The 18,166-nt window shown below is 43.4% G+C and overlaps 1 protein-coding gene across 1 annotated transcript; it reads right to left on the bottom strand.

Moving 5' to 3' along the window:
- Nucleotides 1-1,993: 1,993 nt before the first annotated feature.
- Nucleotides 1,994-17,493, bottom strand: LOC310853862 (uncharacterized protein; the record flags this gene model as incomplete). Its single annotated transcript, XM_083758337.1, has 7 exons — nucleotides 17,394-17,493; nucleotides 8,558-11,043; nucleotides 5,411-5,433; nucleotides 4,626-4,727; nucleotides 3,429-3,586; nucleotides 2,922-3,075; nucleotides 1,994-2,217 (listed from the first exon to the last, which is right to left on the bottom strand). The coding sequence occupies exons 2-7, from the start codon at nucleotides 10,972-10,974 to the stop codon at nucleotides 1,994-1,996; spliced, it is 3,078 nt and encodes a 1,025-aa protein (XP_083614463.1). The 5' UTR covers nucleotides 10,975-11,043; nucleotides 17,394-17,493.
- Between the last annotated feature and the right edge of the window lie 673 nt (nucleotides 17,494-18,166).

Here is an 18,166-nt window from a genome sequence, read left to right as displayed (position 1 = left end):
TTATATGCCCCGATCATGTTTTCTTGCTCCCGATACCGATTTTTCCTGATCTGATATATTTGTATAGGACTCTTACAGTATGCTATATCACAATAGTACAATAAACAAACCCACAGACAATATCCAGTCTATCTCAGGTATGTCATTTTTCTTCCTTGATAGGACGGCTGTACCGTTTGTATTAGCTAAGAGAGACCTTACGAGTGTGCTGTGTGTGGAACAAGCTTAAAATGTTTCTTTCTTGCCTTGATCTCCTAATATTGATACTAGGGGATGTCCCTGTTTTTTTGCTTCCGATCCGATTGCGATCGTGCCGGGATCGGCCCCGATTTCCGATCACGTGATCGGATCGGGACAACCCTACTCTTGACCCTATGTTATGTACTACAGGATGACAAGGTGTTCAGCTACCACAACCACACTCTGGAAGAGGGATACCCTAAAGACATCCAACAGGACTTCCCTGGAATCCCCAGCCAGCTGGATGCAGCCGTGGAGTGTCCTAAAGGAGAGTGTATAACCGACTCTGTCCTCTTCTTTAAAGGTACTGTATATGTTGTGCTGCTCGGTCCAAAGAAGGCCAAAGCAACAGAATATTTACACTCCCCTCCATGACTTGGTGCCAATGGCCTATAAGCTGTAATCCTGGCTGCTACTCTCCCTCTGCCAACCTGAGGAGAGCCCCGAACTGAGCTCATGCTTATAGAACACATCTTATAGTGTGCATGATTTGAGTCCAGTTTTACTATGCACGTTCCTACCCTGCCCTGACTGATTGCTGCATGTGGTGTTTTTATTTGTTTTTATTTGTTTTTACTTATTTTATGTTCTTGTATTCAATTTTGTTCTTTGTTCTATCATTTTAACTACTTGTGTTTTATTGTATTATATTTTTGTGTCCTGACCTGTGAAGCACTTTGAGCTGCATTTATGTATGAAAGGTGTTATACAAATAAAGTTTATTATTATTATTATTATTATTATTATAAAGTTTATTATTATTATTAGATGGAAAATAATCCTGGCCAGCAAACTGATTCACAAAACAAAAAAAACATGCGAGGCAACAGTCTGTCTTGAGAGACTACTCCGCCGGCCGTCCAAGAGGTGTTAAAAAGTACTCAAATGCTAATCGGGTTTCTTTTGTTTTCACCTAGCCAGATGGCCACAACATAAAAGCGTGTCAGAGAATTTCATGGTAGTTGTTCTTGAGTCGTGACATAATAACACTGATCAAGAATTCACCAAAGAGACCTAACCCTACACGGACTAGTGAGACTACACACTGACTCGAGAAAAGACCCATATCGTCCAAAATAGGCTGATCAGTCGTTGTCTGTGTATAGGCTAATTCATTGGTAAAAGTATGCTAAAATAACTCATTTTTAGACCATTTGGGAAATAAATAAATAAATCAATCCGCAGCAGTCCCCCCCCCTAGTAGCCTACCCAAAGGTAAAACGCACCCGCCGCCTATGATCTCTCTCTCTCCCTCCGTATCTCTCTATATCTCCCTCCCCCCCCCCCCCTCTCTCTCTCTCTCTCTCTCTCATAATAATAATAATATTGTCCTGAAAGTCCTCACCTAGGCTTGGACATTGGCCTATAGAAGTTGCTTTAAAAGTACCAGCGAAAACAACAACTTATTTGGCTCCATTTCTAGTATGCATCAAGTCTGGCTCTATTTTTAGTAAGCATTGAGTCTGGCTCTATCCCTAGTAAGCATTGAGTCTGGCTCTGAGTCTAATGCGCAAATGTTCAATTTCATTGGCTATATATAATGCAGTCAAAAATGTATTTGGAACACATTTTTCCTACAAACATACTCTGCAACATAGCCAGGCTAAGCCCTTGTCATTGAGCAAATAACTAGTGTAGTGTAGTATGAATCTCACTCGAGTATATATATTATGCTTAAAGACCTGATTAAAAAGGCACTGTGTACTGTGGATTGGCTTGTTTTATGGCATATAAATGTTCATGCTAATAGTACTCACAGAACATCACAGCTCACCCAGCACTTCATGAAGTAATCCCTGGCATCTTTGGGGTAGTCGCCGGTCACCTCTCCAGTCTGCTGGTGGAACCTGGTGAAGTTGTGTCCGTGGAAACAGTAGTAGTGTCCTTGCCAGCGCAAGGCAGAGGTGCAGACGGGCAGGAGGGACGTCTCGTTCTTTGCCGTCTTGTTGGCGATGTCAAAAATGTACAAGCCATGTCCTGTCAGCCACAAAACATAAAGCAGAGGGAAGTAGATTCATGTCCTATCCGTGATACGAACCCAGGTCCCCTGTGCGAGTGCCAACATTTCTAAAGTTGAAAAGTTGTATTGATTAAGCTTTAACATATTTTATAATAGTATTAGTGTAAACACTAACTATACCTGGAGAATATATATTTAGCTGAATGTTTTTTTTGTTTTGTGAATCAGTTTGCTGGCCAGGATTATTTTCCATCTAATAATAATAATAAACTTTATAATAATAATAATAATAATAATAATAAACTTTATTTGTATAGCACCTTTCATACATAAATGCAGCTCAAAGTGCTTCACAGGGCAGGACACAAAAATATAATACAATAAAACACAAAGTAGTTAAAATGATAGAACAAAATTGAATATAAGAACATAAAATAAGTAAAAACAAATAAAAACAAATAAAAACACCACATGCCGCAATCAGTCAGGGCAGGGTAGGAACGTGCATAGTAAAACTGGACTCTAGGCTCTTCAAATCATGCACACTATAAGATGTGTTCTATAAGCATGAGCTCAGTTCGGGGCTCTCCTCAGGTTGGCAGAGGGAGAGTAGCACCCAGGATTACAGCTTATAGGCCATTGGCACCAAGTCATGGAGGGGAGTGTAAATATTCTGTTGCTTTGGCCTTCTTTGGACCGAGCAGCACAACATATACAGTACCTTTAAAGAAGAGGACAGAGTCGGTTATACACTCTCCTTTAGGACACTCCACGGCTGCATCCAGCTGGCTGGGGATTCCAGGGAAGTCCTGTTGGATGTCTTTAGGGTATCCCTCTTCCAGAGTGTGGTTGTAGTAGCTGAACACCTTGTCATCCTGTAGTACATAACATAGGGTCAAGAGTAGGGTTGTCCCGATCCGATCACGTGATCGGAAATCGGGCCGATCCCGGCACGATCGCAATCGTATCGGGAGCAAAAAAACAGGGACATCCCATGTGAATGAATGTGAACGTGTAGCATTCTATTCTATTTGAATGAACTACGTTTGAAAATAGATAGAATGTAGGCCAGTGTGGCAAGTCCCGGACGCCGATTTTATCTCACGGATTAAAATCCACACTTCATAGAATTAAAACGGCCTGTAAATAACATGAAAGAAACCCAACAAGCTTCTAAATGATCTGAAACCCTTTACCAAAACTTTCTTCTTTCCTGCCTTGATCTTACCTGAAAGAGGTAGATGTGATCCTGATCCGTGGGGTTGTCCTCGTCATGCAAGCGGAACGCAGCGTCGACGTGACCGAGGTGGTGAGCGTCACTCAGCTCTTTGAAGGTCTCGTTGGTTCGCTGAGCACCTGCACTTTCACCCTTCCACAGTATGGCACCTATAACCATTGAAGCCGGTAAAGCATCTGTGTCATTTTAGATTAAAAAAATAGCAGATATGCAAGCTCGCAGCTTTGAAAAATCTCGAAAATGTGAGAATAATAGTGAAGGCGTTTGAAGAATCGGCCTCAGGTCTTAATGGGTTAAATACACAGGCACATGTTTTTTCTCTACAAATTTAATTCACCATATTATGAAAATAATAATTAATTCCAAATGACTATCTCTGTTTTGAGGAAGAATGATTCCTTATTGGCCAGTATCTCCCAACATATAAAGGATTAGTAATAGTATGTATGAAATGGCGATAATAGAAAATAAAGGACTAATAATTATAGCCAGAAGAGGATGGTCAACTGCTCATAGTTGACTATAGGCCGATAACAAAATCCCACCTTGTCTCCCATGTCTCTCCTGTACTGTACACTCCTGTGTCTAGTTTGATAATTACATTTAACCCATTCTGACCTGAGATCAGATTCTAAAAAATGTCAGTCGTTCTTCGATTTTTCAAAAAATAGCAGACCTACAAGCTCGTATCGCGCCACTCGGTGGCGCGATATGAGCTTGTAGATCTGCTATTTTTAAATAGCTAAAGCATGACATGATGCTGACACCAAAATGGGTAGCCTGGTTAATAAACCAGACCGAATCAGCCGTTGGCAAAAAAAAATTGCCTACCGGCGGATTTCGGTCTGGAGAGGCTCAATTGTACGCCCATTTTCTACACACGAAAACGTGTGCGCCCAATAGGGACACGGTATGCAATATGGGCGGGCTTTGGTACAGTGACGTTCAATGCTTGAGACCTTTGACTGACAGTAGCTCTGACCAATTGCGTCAAAGAGAAAATGTTTCCCTGGAAATGAAATCCAAGCTGAGCCTCCCCAGACTAATATCCCGCGGATCCGTGCGATATTAGTCTGGTTTATTAACCAGGCTACAAAATGGGTGCCCGGTCAGAATGGGTTAACTGGAAATGGACTGGCCTACTCTACCTGTACATAAAAAAGGACTCGTCTAAAACTCATTCCAAACCTTTGAAAAATAAGATATTGCCCTCCTCATCGGGGGTAATGGCATCAAACTCGACTCCATCACACCGGTCTGGCAGGGCAGGTTCATGAAGATGGCGTTCTCCTTATACATGTACATGGTAAGAGAAAATAAGTCTTGTTGAAAATGCAAATGTTTGTACAGTGTATGTTTACGGTAAGATGAAGTATACTGTGAACCACTAATAAAAGCTTGTGTCTGAATTCAAAATCCTCTGTTTAATACAGACACACAAGAAAAGACAAAAAAGCCTAAACATTTGTCCCTTAAAGGGATTGTGACATTAAAAAAAAGGTTTTTGAATTGTTCTTGTTTTTTTTAGGTTTTCTAATCTCAATTGCACCCAAAAAACATGAACTTTTAACATTCAGTAGATTTTCTGTGATCTGGGGTTTTCTGGCTCAAACAGGTGCTCTGATTTGCCGGCAGTAAGTGACATCACTTACTGCAAATCCCATATATGTCAATGGGATTTGCCAGCAGATGTCACTGTTTCACTGTGTTGCCTGTTTTCATTGTAGCTCAAAAGGCCCAAAAAACCCCAAAGAAAACTTCAGACCACAGAAAATCCACTGAATGTTCAAAGTTCAGGTTTTTTGGGTGTAATTGAGGTCATAAAACCTAAAATAAAAATAAAAATAAATGAAAATGTAATAGAATGATGCTGCAGGTTACCTAATTTGCCATCTATTGATTTAGAATTTTAGATCAGCAGGAGATGAAGCAAGATTATTATTAGTCTGATAAAATATGGATTCAAGACCTACCGGCCACTTCTGCACCTTCATGCCTGCAAAAGACATACCGTGTTGTAAAATTAGTCAAACATTATTATGTAGAAAATATCAACACGTCAAAGAAACCCTTGATGATGGTGATCACTGATGATAACGTGATATTGATATGACAGCGTGCATTAATCATCGATCAATTGATCCAATCAGCGAACTTTGCTAAGTGGAAAACAGAGATATAATGAATGGCCAGTGTTAGTGCAGTGACATTGCTTGTCAAAAACATCATGTTTTGTTATAAAAAGCGATAAATATGGCAAAAACTACGATACATTTTTGAATATATCAGTTTGTATATATGACGATAGATTGCTGTATAGTAGTTACCAATTGACATAATATAAGTATGCCCCCCCATAAACCCTTTGAGCTTTTCATTTAAATACCCACATACCTTTTTTATTTTATTTTTAAGATATTTTTTTGCGGCTTACGCCTTTATTGATTTTTTAAGGGATAGAAAGTAGGCTGACAGGAAACGGGAGAGAGATGGGGGGATGACATGCGGTAAAGGCCGTGTCGGGTCCGGGAGTCGAACCCGCGGCACACCGCGACTGGATCACCAGTCCGGTGCCCAGACCGTTACGCTACGGCCTGGGCCACCCACATACCTTTTATTAAAATAAAATGCATGTATGCTATGTGCCATGGTTTACAGACAATTTTGTGCATACTTGTGTGCATATAGGTTCAGATTTTACAGGGGCCAGTTTCGAATTGCGGCCGTCCGTAGGTGCCCTTTGAGAGCGGTTTTGAAGGAGTCAAGGGATTCACATGTCTTAATGACTGTCGGTAGGGCGTTCCACATTTTGGTGGCATAGGAGCGAAAATAATTTAGTCCCTTGTTTGTGCCGAATCTGGGTTGTACATGGTTTGTTGTACTCCCTCTGGTGTTGTGGGTGTGGACTTTGTGAGCTTGTAGAAATGTAATAGGGATGAAGTGGTTACTGTATGTTTTGTTTTGTAATAATAATCAAAGTAACTAGTAACTAAAGTTTAAAAATAAATCTAGTGGAGTTACAATATCCGCCTCTGAGATGTAGTGGAGTAGAAGTATTGGAAATTGGAAATACTCAGTTGCTTTCCACCACTGATTCTGGGCATGTCATTCAATAAACATTGAAAAAATATATATGTTTTTCTTTTTTCAAAACAACACAAATAGATTCATTAAATTCAAGAAAAATGGGCATTATTAATTAACCCATTCTGAACGGGAACCCATTTTGGTGTTAGCATCATGTTACGCTTTAGCTATTTAAAAATAGCAGATCTACAAGCTCATAGCGCGCCACCGAGTGGCGCGCTACGAGCTTGTAGGTCTGCCATTTTTGAAAAATCGAAGAACGACCGACATTTTTAGAATCTGATCTCAGGTCAAGAATGGGTTCATCAGATCAGTGTGTGTCCCGTGGAAACCTCGTATGAATCTGATCTCAGGTCAGAATGGGTTAAATAGGATTTAAGTGGTTACTATGTATACTTACGTTGGTGCAGCGTTAGTGAGCCCCAGTGCCGCGCACAGAAGGAGAGTGTTGAAGAGCAACTGCATGGCTGTGCAGAGTGTAGTGCTGGTGCAGTGCAGAGGGCAGACTGTGCTTTTAAACCCAATCTCTCCTCTATACATGAGGGCAGGCAAAACTGAACGTGTGTGTGTGTGTGTGTGTGTGTGTGTGTGTGTCTGTGTGTGTGTGTCTGTCTGTGTGTGCGTGCGTGCATCGTTTACTTATATCGAGAGTAGGCTACCGGTAATTCTGTGGTGTTTACAATTTGCTTAATTCCGAGAACATGCTGCGTAGGAGGCCTGCCCGGTAACCAGGGGGGTAACGAAACTTCCACCCTGCCCACCCAATCAGAAGTTACGGGGGAAAATATATTTTTACTATTTTTAGACAATATAAAAGATACCACAAAATGTCTGTACCGTTTATCATTTTTGATTCACCAAACACCACCTTCTAAAGGCATTACAGCATGAATAAGAAAGCATGACATAATCAACCCCCCGATGAAAGAAAGATTTGTTTTTAGCATTCATCATGACAACACTGGAAATGCAGGAAATGTATCACAATATCTGTTTATACAGTATCATTGGTTGCTAAGGTAAGGTTGCACTGAGCAACACAAAAGGCCTTATATGTGCTCCCATGTTTTGTTTGCCGACTCAGAGACTTGGAACAAATGGGGTCAACACAGAAATACTATAGCGAATGACAAAGCAAAGTGGGACACAGGAGATTCACTATAGGAAGCATTCCGGTCGACATTATAGGCACCTATAAGAAGGACAACATGCACGTTTTGTAAGTCCAGTAAGACTTTATTTTCTTTTTTACAATGGAGGTTCAAGAGTAGCCTACTGTAAGTCAAGCCCAAATCTATGCCCATTAAATTGTTTACTTTATCAGATAAGCCTCTCATTGCTTAAACCTGCTGGGAATATCTGTGATTGCAATGTTTCACAATTTATTCAATCCCTTTCGAAATATTTGACAGATAAACATTGCTACGCATCATCATGCACTATAACAACTTAACAAATAAACCTTTTTTTTAAATAATAAGTAATTGAGTTTGTGCTGCCTAAAAAAATAATCAAAACGTTATACTATAGAGTTAGAATAAGATGAATTGAACACGAAGGACCCAACAAGTCATACAATAACAGTAGTGCTTTCTTGGGTTTTAAATCTTAGCAGACCTTGTATTGAACTGCATGTACTTTCCTGTGCTTTTTCTGCAAACTGTTAATAAATTATTCAATCAATCTATCACATCAAAGCATGCAGTACTAGATTAGATGTTATTGAAATGATGCCGTAAACCTCTATTGTATGTCCCGCCTGTTATGGCGATTACAGCATGAATGGAAAAGCTTTTTAAAGTCTCTTTATACCCATGAGCCCAACTATAAACCACGTGTAAAAACATAAACAGTTGATAGCCAAAAATGATATATTTTGCTGATAGTGGATTTAACCTTTCAAGTCTTTATATAAACTAAGCCCTCAATTCTACCCTCAGAAACTACAGTTTTTTGCAGATACCTCGTTATTTTACCGGAATCCGCACTCTATTAATAATCACCGTCCCAAACCCTCCCTCTGTCCAGCTCACTTGTACTGGTAGATCTTGATGCAGTGGTTCATGCTGTCAGACACGACCACCTGCCCGTCGGGAAGCAGAGCCAGACCCCTCGGGCTGCTCAGCTCGTCGCCCACCAAGGGCCAGCCGACCCCCAGGGCGGGGAACAGCAGAATGCGGTGGGCCTTCTTGCCCCAGTCCGCCACCAGGACGTCGCCTTCGCTGTCGATGCAGAGGCCCCAGGGGCAGGTCAGGACGGGGCCCATGCCGGAGCACACGCCCAGGATCCGGATGGTGCTCCAGCCCTCCGGCTCCAGGACCCTGATGCACGGCGCGCGTCCCGTCTCGTTGCCTCGCTCCGACAGCGCCATGATGCCCGTGGTGAGGCAGGCCGCCACCAAGTAGGGCCTGTGGAAGCCCGTGACCACCGTGCGCTCCAGCCTGGCGCCCGTCTTGGGGTCCAGCTTCAGGGCGGTCAGCGTGCCCCGCTTGATGTCGGCCACCAGGAACTCGTCCAGGTAGTTGATGGTCACCCCTCGGGGCGCGTCGAGCTCCTCGTTGCTGGAGCCGATCGTCGCTCCCCCAAAGGTCTGGAGGAGGCGACCGTGGCGACTGAACACCAGCAGGGCTCGCTCCGCGGCGCACGTCATCGCGATGAGGCCCTTGTCGTTCACGGCGATGTCGAAGTAGTTGCAGATGCGCGCCGACTTCTCCGTGCCCGAAGGAGAGACCTGCTGTACAATATTCTTCCCGGTGTCGGTGATCTGAATCCGGGTGTTCCCACAGTCCACTATGAACAGCTGACCTTGGACGGCAGCGTGGACCCCGCTGGGCAAGTTGAAGTCATTGCGGCCCGATCCCTGCTTCCCGATCTTCTTGACCAGGTATGCCGAATCTAGTGCACTGGAACCTGCAATGCCTTCTTCCTCCATTTCCTTCAAAACGGGCGCGACCCAATCTCTCTTGCGCTTGTCCGATTGCTGGTCCCTGGCATCCGAGTCTATGGAGGACATGGAGAGAGATCTGCTCACACGGTTAGAACCTATAGCTCGCTTCGCTTCGTCCTTGGTGTCCTGTCTTGTTGGCCTGTTGGTTCTCCTGAGTCCCTTGTTGTCATTAATCAAGGGTCGTAGTTTGCCAGGTAGGTCAGCGGTGGACATGGAGCGCTTGTGTTCTTCCTTGAGGGAGCCATCACGAGGAGTGTAACAGGAATCCTCACTGTCCACAGGAGACGGAGGGCTGCCGTCGCCCGTGGAAGATCCATGTGGACTTTTGCTCACGCTGAGGCCTTGTTTGGAATGCTGCCGCTGTCCAGAGGAGAGATCCATCAGACTGTGGCTGGTGAATGACCCTCTGTGCTTAGATGTCCTGTTGTCCTCGCTGGGCACCAAGACGAGACCTGCTGCCTTCCTTTGACCCTTGAGGATGGACTGCTTCTTGGTTCTGTTTTGTCTGCCGTCAGATTCGTCCCCCTCAGACTCCCCTTGGCTGGAGACGGGTGGGAACGCTAGGAACAGGTCTTGCCCGGTTGTGTCAGAGCACAGCGACTCCACTTCCTCGTCCTGGGACGACACAGACACTCGCCTGGGGCCGGGCAACTTGAGCTCCTCTTCGTTCTCCGAGCCTGACAAACGCAGTTTCCTGACGACGCGCAGGCTCCCACTGTTTCTCCTGTTGGCCTCGTCGGAGCTCTGCTTGGCCCCGGTCAGCGACAGAGGATCCTTTCGGATCTCCAGAGGGGTTATGTTTGCAAACGCCGGCTCCCCTGAGTGCAATGCACATTTCTGTCCTTGGACGCCACAGACACCAATGGGGTACACCATGCTTTGCTCCTGGATGTCAACCGCGCCTAGGCTCAGGATCTTCGCCTCGGCGCTGGGCAGGAAGCTGACCCTTTTCAGAGACAGGGCGATCTCCCACGGTTGGGTGATGTCCGCCACGCCCATCTGGAGCTGGTTTTTGCTGGAACCTCCGCCGGAGCTGGTCCCCCACCGCTGCACCTGCACCTTCAGCTGGCCCATTTTGCGCAGGTGATGGTCCAACAGGGACTGCACCACCCGCACCGCGGCCGAGTTCTCCCGCTTCACCTGGTCCAGGCAGCGCTGCGCCTCCCGGTGGTCCTGCTCGATCTTCTCGAGGAGCCGCCGCTCCTCCCGCTCGGCCTCGATCGACGCCCTGTCCAAGTCCCGGTTCACCTCCTCGATTTCGGTCTGCTGCTGCTCCCTGAGGACCAGCAGCTCGCGTTCCCCTTGCTCCAGGTTGGAGAGGGCCTGTGTCACCCAGAAAGGCGGCGAGGTGGGCGTCACCGGCGGCATGAAGATGGAGTCTCCCACTGAGAAGGAGGGAGGGGGTGACGGGGAGGTTTCATCGCTCCGCGGCGGGGTCCTGGGGGTCAGCAGGGCTGAGAGTCCGGGTAGGGGCCTTCTCTCTGAATGAGACCGCGTCAACATCCTCGTTGGAGGGTTTCAACGATCCTCTTGATTACCTGGGTTGCGTTTTGTCTCTTTGCGAATCTGCTTCTGCAAGGGGAAACAAAACAAGATTTGTGTTTGTGCACAGATGAAACAGAGAAGAGGAGAGGTCGCATACTTTATTTTAACCCATTCTGACCTGAGATCAGATTCTAAAAATGTCTATTACATCCTGACAGTTTCATTATTAACCCATTCTGACCTGAGATCAGATTCTAAAAGTGTCTTCGATTTTTCAAAAATAGCAGACCTACAAGCTTGTAGATCTGCTATTTTTAAATAGCTAAAGCATAACATGATGCCGACACCAAAATGGGTGCCTGGTCAGAATGGGTTAAGATGACCAACGTTTTGGCAAAGAAATGCCTTCTTCAGCGTATCAATTTCAAATGGTCCAACACATTAGATTATTCATTTGAATGCACACATTAATATTAATTTACAGGGAAACACAGGGTTAGAGTTAACTCATTCATCGCCACCAGGGGGCGCCAAAAGGCTCAGACCGACATCATATATCTATTTCTTTAATCTTGCCCATGTTAAAAAGACGTTAAACACGTCGTTAAAAAGTCCTCGGCAGTCATTGAGTTTTAATGGGCACCTGAGGGTACAGGGTGGGCTTATATTCCCTGCAAGTATTTACATTTCTGGTTTCAATTTGGGGCAGGGCTCCCCTGAGGTGCAATTGTACCCATTCTTCACCATTGTTTGTATTCAGTTCCTCATGAGCATCCACAGTGCTCTCAGATAACTGCTATGCACCTGCCCCGAGGTCAGTGGTGTGCATGTGTGTGTATGGGACTCTACATCATCGTTGGCAACCACCCAACACATTACAACAATAAACATGCTATTAGGTTATAAAAAAAAAACACAACACAATACAAAACAACAAAAGGTATTTTTTGTTAAGTAATAACACCTGGCTCAATTTGTTGGTTTACAGACACTCTACAGTATCCTTTCCTGCCATCTGAAACAAATCATTTTATTTACTGAACAACAGTATTGTAATGAGTCTGTCTGTCTGTCTGTCTGTGCGTGCGTGTATCGTTTACTTATATCGAGAGTAATTCTGTGGTGTTTACAATTTGCTTAATTCCGAGAACATGCTGCGTAGGAGGCCTGGCGGTAACCAGGGGGGGGGGTGACGAAACTTGCATCCTGCCCACCCAATCAGAAGTTATAGGGCTGTCTGCCCCTCTCCAAATATGTTGAAGTGGCGTAACCACTGTATGTACAGTATGCACACCTCTGGATTGTATATTGATACGTTGTCAAAGGTGTCCATGTCATTTACACTTAACCCATTCTGACCGGGCACCCATTTTGGTGTCGGCATCATGTTATGCTTTGGCTATTTAAAAATAGCAGATCTACAAGCTCATATCGCGCCACCGAGTGGCGCGATACGAGCTTGTAGGTCTGCTATTTTTTGAAAAATCGAAGAACGACTGACATTTTTTAGAATCTGATCTCAGGTCAGAATGGGTTCATCAGACCAGTGTGTGTCCGGCGGAAACCTCGTGTGAATCTGATCTCAGGTCAGAATGGGTTAATGACATGATGTGATCGTGTAGAATCTCTGTTCACAATGTACTTGTGTAACATCGTGTATGATGTATCGTTCTATTGATATATTCCACCATCTGACAAGTGCATAATTATACAGTATGGTGCACCAGCATATCCTTTAGGTGGACCCACACATACAGTACAGTACAGTACACACACACACACACACACACACACACACACACACACACACACACACACACACACACACACACACACACACACACACACACACAAACACACACACGGACAAATCTAAGGTGCACTGCTGCGACCAATGAAACATTTAAATTGCACTTCACATATTCTTGGGTGCATGTGCGATCAGTTCAGTCAGAAAGTTTGTTTTCCCAACATGCATAGTGAGGTAGAAAACAGGGTCATGTGACGATGAGTTTCTCTCGATGAATGCCAACTCCCAGTAGACGCGGACACAGATCTGTGACTCTTTGTCTCTCAGTTTGTGTCTGGTCAAGTCACCTCTGGGCCTCATCTAAAGTGTCACTCATCGTGAGCACTCAACAGTCTCAAATGGTAAGCTAGAGCCAGTGTTGTCTTTGGCAGCAAATTTCTATTTTAGTTTTAGTCATCTTGAATAGTTGTCACTTAGTTTTAGTCACATTTTAGTCACCTGTAATGTTCTAGTGTTTAGTCTAGTTTTAGTCGACTAAATGCCATACGTTTTTAGTCGACTAAATCTGCAGTTGATTTAGTCGACTAAAATGTGTTTTGACAGGCCTTGATGTCGTTGTAATGACATATTTTACACTTTGGTTGCATGCTGAAAATAGCAGATATACAATCTCACAACGCGTTGCGCTGCGACACGTTGTGAGATTGTATATCTGCTATTTTCAGCATGCAACCCAGCATAAAACTGGATCTCTTGTCCACTAGTCCCTGCCTAACATTTCAGTCTAGTTTTTATTTGTTGACGAAATTGTCAGTATATTTAGTCTTAGTTTTAGTCATCAATAGATTCGTTTTTATTTAGTTTTTATTTAGTTTTAGTCAGTGAAAAAAGGTAGTCGACGAACATTTTTAGTCTTAGTTTTAGTCGACGAAAACAACACTGGCTAGAGCCAAACGGATATATTGCTTTAGTAGTTGATATTTTGACCTTTATTTGACTTTTTAGATATCGGTTATGCAGCCAATGTGTTCCAATGTTTAACCACTTTCAACCGGGGGCGTCCCCGTTTGGGGCAAAGAATTCCCCGAATAGCACATCTAAAAACTCACAACTGAGCTTGTAGATAAGCCATTTTGGAATAGGACATTAAATTGTTAAATTAAAATAGTTTAATTTGTCTATTTCTATTCATTGATTTGTTTGCTTGCAAGTTAAATGTTCTCAAATAGGCACTATGAATAATAATATATAAGTATAGTATGAATATATATATATATTGAAATACGAAAAAAAACTTTTGTGCTGCAGCTTTTCCACTGCAACACAGACCTCGCATTGTCGATTCTGCATGTGGATACGACATATCTTATCTGCTCGAGGCATTGAAACTGAGCCCTGTCTTTCTCCACCAAACATGAGGTGCCTCTAGTCTAAAAGGCCCATGAGAGACACCATCAGTAGATGAGATAGCCCATCTCCTACGGTGTAATCCATTGTAGGGTACCGCTGTATTTACCTCGTAGTGCTGTGTGTGATCATCCTGAATGATTCAGGAGGGGTAAATACAGTACATTATATATAGGTTAACGGCCCTCGTCGGAAGGGAGTCTTTTACCCCCAGAAGCAAAACAACAGGGCTTTTGCTAGGATGAAAAGGAGCAGGTGTCGGTTTACCGTCCTCGACAGGCTTACAATAAAGTCCCTTCGGAAAACATAATGACCTCAGAGTGCCAGTGGATAAGAACAGTTTCTCGTGTTTGGAACGGATGAAAAAATGCCTTAACCCATTCTGACCTGAGATCAGATTCATACGAGGTTTCCGCCGGACACACACTGGTCTGATTAAACCCATTCTGACCTGAGATCAGATTCTAAAAAAAAAAAAAATTGTTCTTCGATTTTTCAAAAATAGCAGACCTACAAGCTCGTATCGCGCCACTCGGTGGCGCGATATGAGCTTGTAGATCTGCTATTTTTCAATAGCTAAAGCATAACATGATGCTGACACCAAAATGGGTGCCCGGTCAAAATGCCTTAATGTCGTCATGGGTGTATCCTTTGATGTTTGTGCGGCATCTACTGACCCTACTGATCTACTGATTTGTTTGATTTCCAAGATAAAAACAAAACAAAACATATAGGCCAGAGAAACGTTTTCAAATTTCAGGAGAGTTGAGGTCAGTGCTGTCAATGCTGTGGATTACCTGAACACACTAGGTTTCTGGGAACAGGAAAAGGTTGAGCAGCTATATTACTGTCTTTATTGGTTGGGACCAGTGGTGGAAAGTAAACTAAGTACATTTACACATTTTATGTGGACATTATATGGAACCCAGGAAGAGCTAAGGTTGTAGCTAAATCTACTTTAATAAATCTAAAAAAATAAATAATTATAGATTCAATTAAGATAAACAACATTAACTACACATTAGCCCATTTAGCCCCGAGGCCACTTCTAAATCCAAACGGTTTTCTGAAAAGCCTATGTTTCTATGTCAGTGGTGCTCAACCTTTTTCATGTCAAGGACCCCCAGAATGATATGTATTTGACCGTGGACCCCCATCTCAAAATATGTTGTTCAAGGGACCCCCCCCAGAAGCAAATATTTGAGTTAAAAACGTTCGCTCTGAAAGAATATATTAAGATTTGCGTCACATTTTCACGATTAAAAATAAATAGCAGATAAGTGTAACATAATGCTTAACCCATTCTGAACGGGCACCCATTTTGGTGTCAGCATCATGTTATGCTTTAGCTATTTAAAAATAGCAGATCTACAAGCTCATATCGCGCCACCGAGTGGCGCGATACGAGCTTGTAGGTCTGCTATTTTTGAAAAATCGAAGAACGACTGACATTTCTAGAATCTGATCTCAGGTCAGAATGGGTTGAACAGACCAGTGTGTGTCCAGTGGAAACCTCGTATGAATCTGATCTCAGGTCAGAATGGGTTAAAAAACACCAAAAGGGGTTCCCGACCAGAATGGGTTTTTAATGCTGTGTAAATATAATACTTTCTGCATAATGAATACTTCTACATTTTGGTGACTTTAAGTCATTTTGAATGCAGGACTTCTACACAGGTAACGGAGTCCTACACTGCGGGTAAAAGAATCAGAGCCTACTTCCACCACCACCACTGGCTATAGTAGAGACGGGTGCCCAACAGGTGCATACGAGGGAGTCACCAATCTGTTCTGTCGGAATGTGGGAAAATGTAGGTTACGCGTTGGTGGTAACAAATCCCGGTCACTCTCCTGGAGCGAGGCCACCGTGTCGTCTCGCGTTACCCCACTTTAATGTTGAATGAGAAGCAACCGGGGGGTTGCTAAGCTACCGGGACGGGCCCTCGCCGAGGTGCTGAAACTATAGAATAAATGATACCATTCATAATTGAGAAGATTACGCTTGGATGTTTGGGACAGCGTGCATTCCACCGTGTCTGCAATCCAAAAACAATAAGGCCCATTCAAAGCACAGGCTGTACTGAAAGGCCGCAGCTCTGTGAAGAGCCGCCCGAGACACTTGACGACGGGTATATCTGTACGTTGGCAGAAAGATATGATTGGATTTTAACCCATTCTGACCTGAGATCAGATTCTAAAAATGTCTATTACATCCTGACAGTTTCATTATTAACCCATTCTGACCTGAGATCAGATTCTAAAAGTGTCTTCGATTTTTCAAAAATAGCAGACCTACAAGCTCGTATCGCGCCACTCGGTGGCGCGATATGAGCTTGTAGATCTGCTATTTTGAAATAGCTAAAGCATGACGTGATGCTGACACCAAAATGGGTGCCCGGTCAGAATGGGTTAAATAATAACAGCAAATCAAGCCATTCTTCATTATTCATTGACCCTGGACATTGAAAGAGAACAATCGGGGCTAACTGATGTATCTTTCTTGCACCTGAAGAGACTGTAACATTTCATTTATTTATTTTAGCACGCACCATACAGTATGTATAATTGATATTGTTGTTGTTGTGACAGTTTATCTGACCCTTTCCTTTGTTGCTTTCTCTATTCCTATTACCACGGTACATTTTGTAACTGCGAAACACAGGGAGCTTGTACAGTGCGTAAAATTATTTCACACATGTAAACTTTAGACAACAAATTTGTGCTGCCTGACAGTTTGCCCCAGGCGTGATACAATAATGTAGGTTATGTGTGCTTTTACATGTATTACACGTTTTTTTGTTTGTTGCAAAAGTACAAATGAACAGCAGATGTTTTCATCTAATATTTCAACCCATTCTGACCTGAGATCAGATTAATACGAGGTTTCCACTGGACACCCACTGGCCCGATTAAGCATTCAAGCCTTATTATTACACCCGTGTACGCGGTCAAATCGTGTCGATCTATCCACTTGTATGAGAGTATGGTATACAAATGTAACCAAATGGAGCCATAAGGGTCCATTTGGTTACGTTTGTATACTCTCAGAGTTAGATTAACACTAGGTAGGTTAATGTCTCCTTTAAATGTTCCCTTGTAACGTGCAGAGCACCAGTGTGTGGGCGGGCGTATTATTTAATTTTTATCATTGATGTGCACTTGCCTATACGCACCTGCTCCTTCACTCTAGGCGTACGAACATTTTTCTCAACAGTGTAGGTAAAAAAATATATATATATTCACTGCTCTGTATTAATAGACTAAACTAAAGTTTCCTTACCTGAGTTGAAGGTGTGTGTGTGTGTGTGTGTCCTCCCCCTTGCGTAGCTGTGTGTTCAGTTCAGTCCACCAGTTCTGCAGTTCCTCCTCCTCCTCCTCCTCCTCCTCCTCCGTCACTCCCATCTCACACCTCCACTCCCTCCCTCTTTCCTTTCTTTCCATTCTTTACAAGTTGCCATTTTGTTGTGATAATGGGAGGTCTTCTTGTGGCTGCGGGGCTGGTCATGTTTCCCGGGGACGCACGTGCACACAGCTAAAGTAACGTTAGCTTTATGCTGGGTCCGTCTGGCGGAGTCACCTTACTGGACTGTTTTACTGTACAGATACCTTTTTTTTTATTGCCACTAGTGGGTTTTTTTTTTTTTTTTTTTTTTGAAAGACATTTTATATATATTTCTGCCTTTATTGATAGACTATAGTCTCGCGTTGCCAGACCGTTGCCTCTCGTAATTTCCAAATGCTTCCATCATACAGTCTGGAGGAGCAACGGAAGTTCTATCATGAGTCTAATATAAAGCGGAAGAGGAGCCTCATCCCCACTTCCATTTCGTCTTCACAGTCGCGCACATTTATCCTAATATAAATATAAATCATCTAAGCATATATAGCTTGTTGCATAGCATTAAAGGAAATTAAAAAAAGAAAAAAAAAATGATTTTTGGGAACGGAAATGGCAGCTTCCTTACTCTGATTTTGGGAGGTGTAGTTCCAGACTCTAAATAGCATTCGGAGATTGTGGATAAGCGAGACTATTGATATACTGAAAGTAGGTTC

This window comes from Protomyctophum parallelum (genome assembly GCF_964188405.1).
Source record: "Protomyctophum parallelum genome assembly, chromosome: 23".
NCBI lineage: Eukaryota > Metazoa > Chordata > Actinopteri > Myctophiformes > Myctophidae > Protomyctophum > Protomyctophum parallelum.
The sequence above is the reverse complement of the archived record's forward strand: the minus strand, read 5'-3'. Positions and strand labels throughout refer to the sequence as shown.